Source organism: Rhinatrema bivittatum, chromosome 2, assembly GCF_901001135.1.
Source record: "Rhinatrema bivittatum chromosome 2, aRhiBiv1.1, whole genome shotgun sequence".
Lineage (NCBI taxonomy): Eukaryota > Metazoa > Chordata > Amphibia > Gymnophiona > Rhinatrematidae > Rhinatrema > Rhinatrema bivittatum.
The window spans coordinates 718,162,672-718,175,265 of NC_042616.1; the positions used below are offsets into that span (position 1 = coordinate 718,162,672).

Below are 12,594 nucleotides of genomic sequence, written 5' to 3' on the forward strand. Positions count from 1 at the left end.
TTTTTTTTTTTTTTATAGCTCATGTGTTTTCATTGGTGGCTGAAAGCAAGTTACACTCAGGTATTATGGGTATATCCATGTCTCTAGAGGAATAAAATCTAAGATGGTAACTTTTAAACCGATGTGCGGGTGCAATTGTGCACATGTTCTTCAGCCCGCGTCCAGGGCCGTGGCTATTTTATAGCATAGGCATGTATATACGCGCATATTCTGACTAGCACCAACCGTGGAGATCACATATCACCTATTCTCCGTAATTTACACTGGCTCCCGGTGAAATACAGAATCCTCCACAAATCACTCACTCTAATTCACAAAGCCATCTACAATCATCTGCATCTGGACCTCAAATTCCCTCTCAATCTCCATAGCACCAACAGACCGACCAGAGAGGCTTATAAAGGAACCCTGCAAGCGCCACCTACAAAAGCTACACGTCTCACCTCGACCAAAGACCGAGCCTTTTCTACAGCAGGTCCAGCTATCTGGAACAACATCCCATCCGACCTCAGACTGGAACCCTGCCTCTTAACATTTAGAAAAAAACTCAAGACCTGGCTTTTCCGCCAGGCCTTCTCAGATCCGCCAGACACTCATTAGACGACAAAAAAGCCATCCCCAAGCTCAATATAAGAGCCTACCCTGACTCTTAAAACAGTTGTTATCATTATCCTAAGCACTTCGTTCCTTAGTCTTTTTCTTTCCAGCAATCTTTGCTTCCAAGTTTACCTCCCTTGTTGAATGTAACTTTGTTCTTCCTGTTACCTACGGTTTCGTTACAGTTCCCCCTTTTTGATGTAAACCGACCTGATATGGTCCCTACCATGAAGGTCGGTGTAGAAAAGTGTTAAATAAATAAATAAATAAAAACATTATAAAATAGCCCTCCCATGCACACGTGTGATGAATTTTAAGTGGGCACGCCCCAGTGCGCACAAATCCTGCTTCTCCCTCATAAGTGGGGGGATTTTAAAAGGGATGCATGCCGACGCCATTGCTTGTTTTACCAGTTCTCAACACGTCCAAAACAGAACTCCTTCTCATCTCCTCTAATGACAATAACACCTTCGCCAATTACACAACCATACCGCTAGTAAACCAGGTGAGAAACCTAGGGGCCACCCTAGACTCCAGACTGAACTTCAAAAAGTTCATTAATACCACAACAAAAGAATGCTTCTTTAAGCTACAGGTCCTAAAACAGCTAAGACCGCTCCTACACTTCCACGATTTCCGCTCAGTTCTTCAGGCCATACTGTTTTCAAAGATTACTGCAACACACTATTACTCTGCCTCCCCGCCTGTGCTACTAAACCTCTACAGATGCTGCAAAACGCAGCGGCTAGTATCCTTGCTAACACACGTCATAAGGACCACATCACACCAATACTAAAAATCCTACACTGGCTACCCATCCACTATATAATTCTCTTCAAGACTCTCACCATCATTCACAAATCCGTCTACCAGCAATCCCCACTCCAACTGTCCAGCCCTCTCGAACTCCATACTTCTGCAAGGCCGATTAGATCAGCATACAAAGGCTGTCTACAGGCCCCCCCAAATAAATTTGCGGTTCACAAATACATCCACAAACTAGCACTATCCACAGCGGGACCTCTCCAATGGAACTCACTACCCCCACATCTACGGCAGGAACAATGTCATCTCACCTTCAGAAAGAAACTGAAAACCTGGCTGTTCGCTCAAGCATACCGCTGAAGGAACATTCGACCAACCAGTACCGACCCACCTTTTTACCTTCCCACCCATTCCCTTCTCCCCCGTCCCTCCGCACCGGTCCCAGCCCTTCCTCTGCCCCCCCCCCCCGTTTTACCTCCTCTGATCCGTCACCCACAGAATTTTGTGCTAGCAACTGCCTAGGACAATTCTTCCCATCAAAAAATTCAGATACTGTATATGTAATCAATTGTTCGCTGACTATTTTGTTACATGGCTCTCCAATTGTACTCGTCTGATCTTCTTCTTCTCTTCTAACGCCCATGTTTATGCTCCCTGTTTTTTGTAACTTTGCCTTCTATATTGTTGTTAATTGGTTTTTCCCCCTAGTTATATTGTAAACCGGTATGATAAGACTTGGTCTTGAGCATCGGTATATTAAAATAATTTAAATAAATAATAAATTCATTCCCAATTCACCCAGGTAAGAGAGAGGTCCTGCAAACCTCCCTAGTTTTATGGCCTCCACTCCCCTTAGTTAGCCATGACCCTTTAAAACCTGCAGATCTGCCTAGTTTTCTTACTTTTCTTACTTGCACAGCATTCATAGCAGAAGTAAAGTTATGCGGCATGGGGCCTCAGTGCGTGCCGGAACGCGTAAGTATTTACGCGCAAATGTATGGTTCACATTCCAAAACGCCACCCAGACCGTGGCTATGCCCCATCCCTTTTCGAGAATTTCCGAGATGCATGCATTAGGCTTTTAAAATTTGCCTCTAAGTTTGTACCTTAGGCAATGGAGGGTGAAGTGACTTGTTCAAGGTCACAAAAGATATGAAGCCTGTTCTCAGTCCGCTGCTTTAACCACTAGGCTGCTACTCTACTCCATATCTTAGTGCACAGAATTGGAGGAGGCATATGTGTATATCAAGTATAGTTAGATTACACATTAGAATCCTTAATCGTTTTTTACTCAATACAGAAAAGCTACAATATTGCAATATTACAATATTACAATATGCACCCAAATGGGAGTAAGTGCATGCATGCAGCTAGCATCAGCCTCTACCAGGACACTTTTCAAAAGTAATTTACGTGAATAAATGGCTAGTTCCTGAGTAAATAGGATTGTCTGAAAATTGCCCACCTTCTGTACATGTGTATAAGTGTACGCAGGGATCACCAATATGCATATTTTACCTGCGGGAAAAGAAGGCAGGATTCAGATGGAGTTAGGTATGGAGGATGGGTAATAATACACATCTCTTTACATTTTCAAAACTATGCATGTTTTTTTCAATAGAAAAATTACCCACAGTAAAAACAGGGGCAGATCTCTGTGGGTTATTTTCTTGGGCAGTTTTCAAAAAGATAATCTTTCCCTTTGAGAACTGGTATAGTATCCACAGGGAAAGGTACTTGTGGACTTTGCATCAATTCAAGTACTCCCTACCCCTTCCCAAGAAAAAGATGGCCTGATTTTCTCCTCCCCCCTCATCTTCCTGAGGGTCTATTAAAAGTTCACTACAGCCCAAAATTACCCTCCCTGACCCCCCTCCATCCCTTGCCACCTCTTCATAAAGGGCCATTTGCAGCCTGATTTTTTCCCCATCCATCCTGGTAAATCTGAGGCCCTTCTGTGGGAGTTCTATATTTAGTCTCTCAACATATTTAATGCCTGGTTAATTCTAGATAGATAAGAGAAAAAATGCCTTATAAGATCAGATTGCAGACATTACAGTTTCTTTTTTTTTTTTTTTTTACCTACAGCTCTTTATGTGTTTTATTATAGACCTCTTTGATTATTCAAAACTGCTTAAGAAATGTATTTCATACATATAGTCTTGTCCCCTTTTACTTTCAATCCCTTATTTACCCTTCGATTAATTAGATTTGTAAAGAGTCAGGTGATGTATTGCTTAGTAGTGACATATGTTCATGGCAAAGTGGTGGTGACTGCCAGTTGGCATTTCTTATTTCTAGGGTGATTCTGTGCCAGTTGGGGATGATTCTCCATTCTCAGACTCAGTGACTTTGGAACAAACGACAAGCAACATTGGGGTGTCAAGTGGTCGTGTCAGCCTGTGGATGCAGTGGATGTTACCAAAAATTACTGTAAAGTTGTTTGCGCCAGATCCTGTATATAAAGGTAATGGTACTGTACATGAAAGTGCCAGTATCAATCTGACATTTCTAATGATCACACACAATTTTAAAAAGCATGAAAACCTGAAAGCTCTGAAATGGTTTTGAATGTAAATATGATTTTTATCATTTGTGTTTAACATTTTTGTATTTCTAAACTGCCTTTCCAAATTTAGCACAGCATATTTTCAGATTTACATTTTTTCAAATGCAATAAATCCCTGCCCCAAAGAGCTTGCAATCTGAGTGGGTACTGGAGGCAAAGTGACTTTTCCATAGAATGACAGTGGGAGAAGCAGGATTTCAACTCTAGTTTCCCTGGTTCGTAGCCCATTGTTGAACAACTAGGCCACTCCTAGAAATTGGAGCAATGGACTGCAAACCAGGGATATCAGAATCCTGTACTTCACTATAAAAATGTAATTGTTTAGTTAAACTCCATTAATAGAAGGTTTTTAATATTGATTGAAAAGTAAAAAAAAAAAAAAAAAAAGTAGGTAGTCTACAAATATGTAGTATCAGAAAAGCATAGTAGATGAAGGTTCAAATGTTTGCAATAAAGTGTGGAGTTCTGTAAGTTTTTATTTTCAAAGACAGTTTTTACAATTTTTTTTACTTTGATTATTACGGGGGTAATTTTGTAGCTGCCTGTAGTGGTGCAAAGACTGCAGGTATCTTTTACCCATGCACTTTGTGCAAATTTTCAAAGTGAAATTTCACGTGTACCTTCACTTTGAAAATTAAGCAGGAAAACTACCCGCACCCATGTACACCTGCTAATTTGGGTGGGTAGTCTTCCTGATAAAAATGCACGTACTTTTGATATTTCAACCAACCTGGCAGGTTTGGGGGAAGGTTTGCACTTATACACATTCTGCAAGTATATATAGGAGTGTGGTGTTACTACATACATAAGTTTGCACACAGAAAGCGAAGGCAGTTTTCTGAAAGCCCATTTCTGCTGTTTTACCCATGCAAATGACTTTGAAAATTACCCTTCCTGCACCTAAGGGTTGTATCATTCATAGACATTGGAACAGGGTGGGAGCACCACAGGGGCCATGTGCCCCGCAAATTTCAGCGAGCAAGCATTGATATATTCCCCTGTCCTTCTTGCCCGCCCCAGAAACGAAGACATTGGTAGCAGCGGCTGGCACAATCCTCATACACTGGCCTCCTCCCTCCTCCCCACATGGTTCAAAGCACAATACTAAGGCCTCAATCCCAGAGGGGAGGAGGGAAGAGAGAAAATGCAATGGAGGAGCTCTTCTTTTGTTTCAAAATAATATGAGCTGATAAGTGAAGGGATCCGGGGGGAGAGAGAAGAAGTGACCTGGGGATCACTGTGGGGTAGGGGGAATGAGCCAGAGTGAGTGAAAGGTTTTGGGGGAAAAGGATTGAAATGGAGAAAGTGAGGGTTTGGGGGGAGGGAAATAACCAGGGGGAGTGAGGGGGGACAGGCCTTTCCACTCCCCCCACCAGCATCCCATCTCACTCCCCCAGCCACCTCTTCTCCCTTCAGCCTCTCCCTTCAGCTTCCCTTATTACACCCCTCCTCTTCCTTCGGGCTCACTTCTCCACCTCCTCCTCCTTGCCCCTGCTCCCACACTCCTCTTCTTGCTCTTTATTTTCTCTCCTGCCCCCACCCCTCCCTACCCCTACACTTTATCCCACACAAGAAAAACAGAAAAGGCACACCAGGACCAACATTGTACCATATTATGTTAGGGCTGCAGATCTTTTGTTTGTTTTTATTGGAGGCAACCTCTCTTTCTGGCCCCCAGACCTCTCCTTTTTCTCTCCCAACTCCCCTTCCTCTTTCCCTTAAGCAACCCACTGATATCCCCTCTACGTCAGCATCCCACTTCATTCCCTATCTGCACTCCTTATCTCTTCCCATCTCCTCCTCCCCCTCCCCTCTTAAGCACCATACATCGCTCCCTAATCCCTCCCCCTTCTTGCTCTTATCCCTTGTTCCATCCTATCCCTTCTATCCCTTTGGCCTCTGTCCTCTCTTCCTGCTCCCACTCCTCCTCTTGCTGCTGTCCCTACCTCCTAACCTCAGTCCTACCCACATCCCACAAAAAAAAAAAAAGACAAAGGTTCAGCAGCTCCAACATAATACCTTTCTCGTTTAACTTAACAGCCCTACTCTTGGTACATGATGATCTTCTCTCCATACAGTACAGAATAATCCCTTAGCACTGGCATTTCTATTAATAATGCTGCTTTTGTCGTCTTCTCCTTTAAAACAATGTCTATTTTTTTTTTTTTTTAACATCAAGCATTTAATTTGTCTGTGATTAATCAGATGTGATGGACCCTATGGTCACGTCACCATTAAGTCCTGGTAGAGTCCCTGTTTTAGCTAGAGAAAGAATAGGTTAGAATAGTGGGAGGCACCATTCAAGTACAGCTCCTCCTGTGGAGTCTGGAATGGCCATCCCCCTGGAAGTCTGTTCAGGAGCTCTCCACAGTGAGCTCAGGAGGCAGTCCCTTTCTGTTACCACAGAGTACAGAGGTATTAGGAGTTTAATTTTGTTGTTTTACAGGCCTAATCAGTAAAGGTAGGCTAACGCTCCTGACCAGGATCTGAAGGGCCCTTCTTCCAGTCTACTCACTAGCTGGTTGGAATATCCCTCTGGGTTATTGAGATTTTCTATTAGGCGCCTCACTGGACACCTGGGCATGTCTTGCACTTAGGGATTTGGGAACCATGCATGTGAACTGCCCAGGAATAGGGAAGATAATTTCCTGAAATGGTGGTGACCTGCTGTGAGGAGGGGCTCCACTCTTAGTTTCTGTTCCTTTTTGGGGAAAGAACACTTTTGATAGAAGATCTAGGAGGAAGGTTTTTGTCTGCCCTTTCTTTCCTACTAGAATTAAGAGAACTGATTGTTTCAAACAGGGTCCTTTACATCAAACATCAGGAGAGAGCGTACTGAAAAGACTGTGTAAGATCAAGGAGATCCTGAAGATCTGTTAATCGTGGGTAAAGGAAAATAACATCTCTGGGGGCATCCATCCTGTGTTCACCACCCAGGGGAGAAAAAGAGAGGATTTACTCTCTGTGCCATAGACTTTGCTATATTTATCAGCTTGGAAGGGATTTGGGCAATCCTGAAGACTCTGCCCAACTGGAAGCTCCACTTCATTTAATCCAGGAGTGGATGTCTCCCTTGCCCTGATATAAGTGAGTCCTGCACAGATAGAGGGAAGAGACTGAAAAGGAGTTGAAAAGAGAATTCTGTGATGCTGCAGTTTGAGTTGTGACATTCACCATCAGTGCTTAACAGTAAATACTTTTATTTTGGACACTAATCAAGTGGCTCCAGACTATTTATTTCTGCACTCACAACATCCTCCCCAGGGGAAACACAAGGGAATGTGTAAGGAAACCACCCCTATCACATTGAGACCTGAAAGGACTCCTTTCTTCCCCCAGTTCAACAAACCTACACTTTGGGAAGTAAAGGAGGTGCAAGAGCTTGTTATGAATTGCCCTGCCCGCGGGTTCCCCCGCGAGCAGGCACGGACTCACCACTCTGAAATCTTTGCCGAGGCGGCAGGACGCCGCCCTCGGCCCGCCCACGCGGCCAGGAGGCCGCCCTGCTTGCTTCTTCGCTCCGCGGTCGGAGCCGAGGCCTCCCACGGGGCAGGGACGCCCCCGACGCGATCGCCATCTTCGCGGCATCCAGGCCGCAGCCCCGGGCTCGATTAGCGGCAGGAGCTGCCCCCGGGGCCTCCCGCAGCGGCTGGAGCCGCTGCCGACGTCGGAGCCTGCATCCAGGCTCTCCCCTGCCTTCTCTGCTAGCGTCTGACGCCAGACGCTGTGCAGGCCGCTGTCCGCGGTCCTGCACAGCCCTGCTCCTGCTTCCTTAGACACGCGGCCGCGTCTCTCTACCTTATTTAAAGGGCCAGACACAGGAAGTGTCTGGGCCCCACCTTGTGGACTACTTCCTGCTTGAGCCCTATATAGGGCTGCTTCGCTCATTGTTCCTTGCCTTGCATTGTCGTTGGTCTTTACCCTGGAGGCTCCTGCCTGCCAGGGCCCTTGTAAGGTCTTCTTCTCGGAGCTCTGCACCTTGATGTCTTGTTCCTTGTTCCATGTCTTCGCCTGAGGTCCATGTCCAGGTTTCTTCAGCCTTCGTCTTGGTGTCCCTGCCTTCCTGGATGTTTCCTTCCTACGCCATGCCTCGTCTCTGCTCTTGAGCCTTCTGGTACCAGTAGGCTGGGAGTCCCTCAGATGCAGTATTCCTGGGTGGGCTGCCTGCCGGTGGACGGTGGTCCTGTGCTCCTGAGCCGTCTGGTCCTGATGTGTCTTCCTGTGCTGTCCCGCCCCCGTCGTGGTCCGCGACCAGCCTTGGGGCTGTGTAGGGCGCGTAATGGACAGGGTGGTCCACGACTCAGTCCCGCTGGTGGCCTGAATAGGGCGCCCTGAGAGACAGTGCCAATGTCCATGCCTTGTCTTGCCTCCCTTGGATGTTTCATCTCTGGATGCCGTTGCATCAGCCATGTGTCTTGTTCCTGGATGCCGTTGCATCAGCCATGTGTCTTGTTCCTGGATGCCGTTGCATCAGCCATGTCTCTTGTTCCTGGATGCCGTCGCATCAATCCACAGTTCTGTCTTCATAGCCCTGGTGTCATGTCTTCAGCCAAGTGTCTTCGTTCCATGTGAATCCGTTGCATCAACCACAGTGTCTTCATGTCAAGGCCCGTCTGCCCTCAACCTCAGACCAGGCCTGCTGCTCCATGCTGCTTGCTGCAGGTCCGAAAGGGCCCGGAATGGTCGGAGGACCATTCATCTTCCAACATCCTCGGATGTTTGGCCATGGGAGCTTGCCTGTCTGGCAGAGGGTAGAGTGTTCAGCCATGCGGGACCACCGTCAACCCTTGGTTCGACCCTGGATGGCCTGGGTCGGGCTGAGGCCCAAGGGCACACTAAAACCACGATTCGTAAGAGAGCTAGTCAGGATCCCTGCCCCAAAAAGCATAAATAACTTTATGGCTTCCCCTGTGGTAGACTGGCACAACGGAGTGGGGTTACACAAAGAATATATGCAAGATAGAATGATGAATTGTAAATGCAATGTCAAAAATTTGGCATAGAAATGTGGGCGGAGCTTGGGGTGGAGTTGGAGCAGAGCTTAGTTGGATCCCCTTCCCCCAAACAGAAGGGAATGCTGCTGCCCCTGACATCATTTCATGCAATTGCTCTGAAATATTCTGCTATTTTATTAATTGAACCTCTGGTGCTTTACAATTCCTGATGGAAAACTTGTAAGCAGTAGCAGAGAATCTAGCCCACAATAATAACAAAAGACCTACTGTGGTTCTGTATTTTTAGACATTGCATTAGATGCATAAAACATCATATACAGGGTCCCTGAGGAAAAACTCTTTTAAGATGAGCAAATTATACAATTAACATTTTTGACCAAGAAGGTAACATTAACTAGTTTTAAGTTATTAATCAGTAGTATCAGTTTTGCTTCTATATATATGTGTGTGTGTGTGTGTGTGTGTGTATATATATATATATATATTTGGTGTATGCTTTCCTTCACAGGTTACCTGCAGCAAAAGCTGAATTTTCAAGTCCCCAAGACCACATTCATATTACAAGGTCACTTAAAGAAGACTTAACAGTTCAACTACTCTTTCTTCTGGAATACAAACATAGTATCTGCTTGTCATGCTCCACCTGTCTATTCCTGGCCTTAAACTTTCCTAAAATGCATCTGGTAGAATAGAGTTTGATCCTGCTATGTCAAGCATTCCCAGCTTGAATAAGACAAACAAGTTCTTACCAAAAATATCACCATTTTGAAGATTTTCTGATCACGGTTGCCTGTGAAGCTCTCATTTCAGGAACAGGTTCTTTCCTTAGCATCCGGGCAATCCCAATGAGTGGGTTATGCACCTCTGATGTCATGACTAATATAGTCCTACCCCGATAGCCCATCAGTATTCTCCATCTCCAGCAGATGGTGCACATGTATTTCCCTTCGGGGGATTGCCTGTGAGTTTAAATTAAAAAAAAAAAAAAGGAAGAAGAAAGAAGTTGGAAAGGAGTATCAAATAGACAGGATGTCTGTGTAGCACCGCTTGCCTCCTGAGGTGACACCGTCCCTCTGTCAGTAGAGTGCCTTCAGTCTGGTAGCCTTAACTGGCATGGACCTAAATTTGAATTACTGGTTGCAGATCAAGAGAAGCTCAGTGGTGAAGGCTTTAGCCCCTCTCCCCTTGTAGCCGGGACCCACTCCTGCTCTCAGCCAGAGAAGGCTAAGCTCAGATAAAAGTTTCTATTTAAAAAAAAAAAATCAAAATAGAAACTCATGGAAAGGAAGAAGGCAGGAGAAGGGGTCTGTTCCTCGACTTTCGACTGCTGAGTTCTGTGAGGTGAGGAGATAGTCCAGGCATGGTGGATTGAGCAGCCATTTGGCTAGGCTCCCTTGGCTTCTCCCATTTTGGCGCGTGGTAAGCCATGGGATAGTTTTGCGTGCTTTTTTCTTGCAGGCCTCCGTGTATGCGTCTGTTCTCATCTATGCATCCAGTTTGGGCAGCCTCCTTTCTGGACACACATTTTGTGCATCCAGCTTGGATGTCGGTACTAGGCATCCAGTTTGGGTGTCCACTTGTACGCGTGACCTAGGCACGTGTGCTTGTGTGCACATTTTTTGTGCATCCTTTTTGACCGTGGCTTATAAGCATGGGTAAACTTAGGCATATAAATCTTTATTGTTTTACACATTTACAGCATAGTGCCCACCGCAAAGAAACCTAGTTGCCTATCTATTTGTGCTGCATGCCACATCAGGACCATTCAGCCGGAACTTTGTTTAAGCCTGTGTCAGCGCTGCCTGGATGATCAGGGAGATTTGCCACCCTTTTAATTTTGCTGGCGATGACCCATCTCCTTAGTCTAAGGGTAGTAGAACAAAGAGAGACATGGCAGGGGTGTCCCCTCCCTTGATTGATCCCTGGGTTGAGTCCTCAGGGGACACTGGCTCTCAGGACTTCAGGTTGGGGCCTATAGGGCCTGGAATGGACCCATCCTCCTTTTCCTTTGTAGATTCTTCCAAGGATTGCAGACATTTCTACAGGGCCAGTCTCCTGAATCTGCAGTACTTACTAAGGTAGTTTTGTGTGCTCCTCTGCTGTCTTCATGGTCAAGCACTGTGGTGCAATGCAATCTGACAGCGCTCGAATGCAGGTGGATCATGATGGTACCGATGACCGGTGGGGAGATCTCCTGGGGAGGAAGGGGACACTCCCCCATGTTTGAAGCCATATAGAACTCTTCTCTGTTTCTTTCAGAGAGATGAGTTGCCAGGTTTGATCTCTCAGAACCTAAAGACCCTTCGAGTGGCTGGGCCTGACTTCTTGGGGACGCAGAAGAAGGATCCTATTTTGGTCACCCTGCGCAAAGCTTCTTATTTCTTTCTTCTTCTGGATGCAATCCAGGAATTGATTGATCTGGAATTGAGTGCGTCAGAGGCATCTTTTAAAGGGGGACATGTCTTTGCGGGTTTATACCCCTTGGATCCGCAGGACAGAGTAGTTGCATTTCCCTAGGGTGGATGCTTAGTATGTTCTGTCACAAAATGTAATGCAAAACTATACCGCACTCTACTTCTTAACCCACATTCAAAAGAATTTATTAAAATCAATTTCTAAAAGCACTTTTTGAAAAGGAGAAAAAGACTTCAGATGCCAGATTGACCCGTTTCCAAACAGTCAGTCTGGTAAAGGGCACAATCATTAGTCTAAAAAGCCTCCTAATTCATTTGTTTTATAGAAATTATATTATCTTTAATTTTCAAAGCACTTTCCTACTTCCCCCCCCCCCCCCTTTTAAAAAAAAAAGAAAAAAAGAAAAAGTAGGATTAATGGGTTCTCAAAGTGATTCACAATGGGTATTCTCTAGATTTTCTTAGCATTCCACTGGATACCTTCATGGTCTCTCCTTGCAACTCCCCTCAGAAGAGGATTGAAGTGGAAACAACGTTGCAACGGCTGTTGAATCTGAAAGCCATCATTCCTGTTCATGAATCACAGTAAAATATGGGCCGTTATTCTATTTATTTTGTCATGCCCAAGAAGGAAGGGTTGATTTGGCCCATGCTGCATCTCAAGGGTGTCAACCAACATCTACGAGTCACTCATTTCAGAATGTAAGCGGTGCGCTCTAACATAATGGCTGTTCAAGCAAGGAAGTGCCTTATGACTCTGTACCTGACGAAGGCAAATGTGCATATTTATATCCAGCAAGAACATCAGCAGTTCCTCCAATTTGCTATCCTGGATCATTATTACTAGTTTCTGGCCTTGCCTTTCAGTCTAGCCACAGCACCCAGGACCTTTTTCAGTGTCGTGGTGGTTGTGGTGGCCCTTCACAAAGAGGGTATTCTAGTTCACCCCTATCTGGACAACTGATTGATTTGAGCCAAGATAATGGAAGAGAGTCTGTGCGCTTTCCACAAGGTGGTTTCCTTGCTACAGGTGAATCTGACCAAGAGCAATTTGCAGCCATCTCAGACCCTGGAGTATCTCAGAGTTCAATTCGACACAAGGTAGGGCAAACTTTGTTGGAGTCTTGGATCCACACGTTGATGCTGCGAGTTCGATCCCTGTGGAACAATGTTTGTCCAATTGTATGGTGTTATCTACAGGTTCTAGGTTTGATGGTTGCCACGTTAGAAGTGGTTCCCTGGGTGAGGGCACATATGTGCTGCCTTATTGCGCATTGCTTTCCCGATGGAGTCT

General features: G+C 45.5%; 1 protein-coding gene across 1 annotated transcript in view; it reads left to right on the top strand.

Moving 5' to 3' along the window:
• Nucleotides 1–12,594, top strand: part of VPS13B (vacuolar protein sorting 13 homolog B) — a 2,198,633-nt gene that overhangs the window by 1,168,319 nt on the left and 1,017,720 nt on the right. Inside the window, 1 exon segment of the mRNA XM_029587199.1 lies at nt 3,664–3,829. Within this exon segment, the coding sequence (XP_029443059.1) occupies nt 3,664–3,829 (166 nt within the window).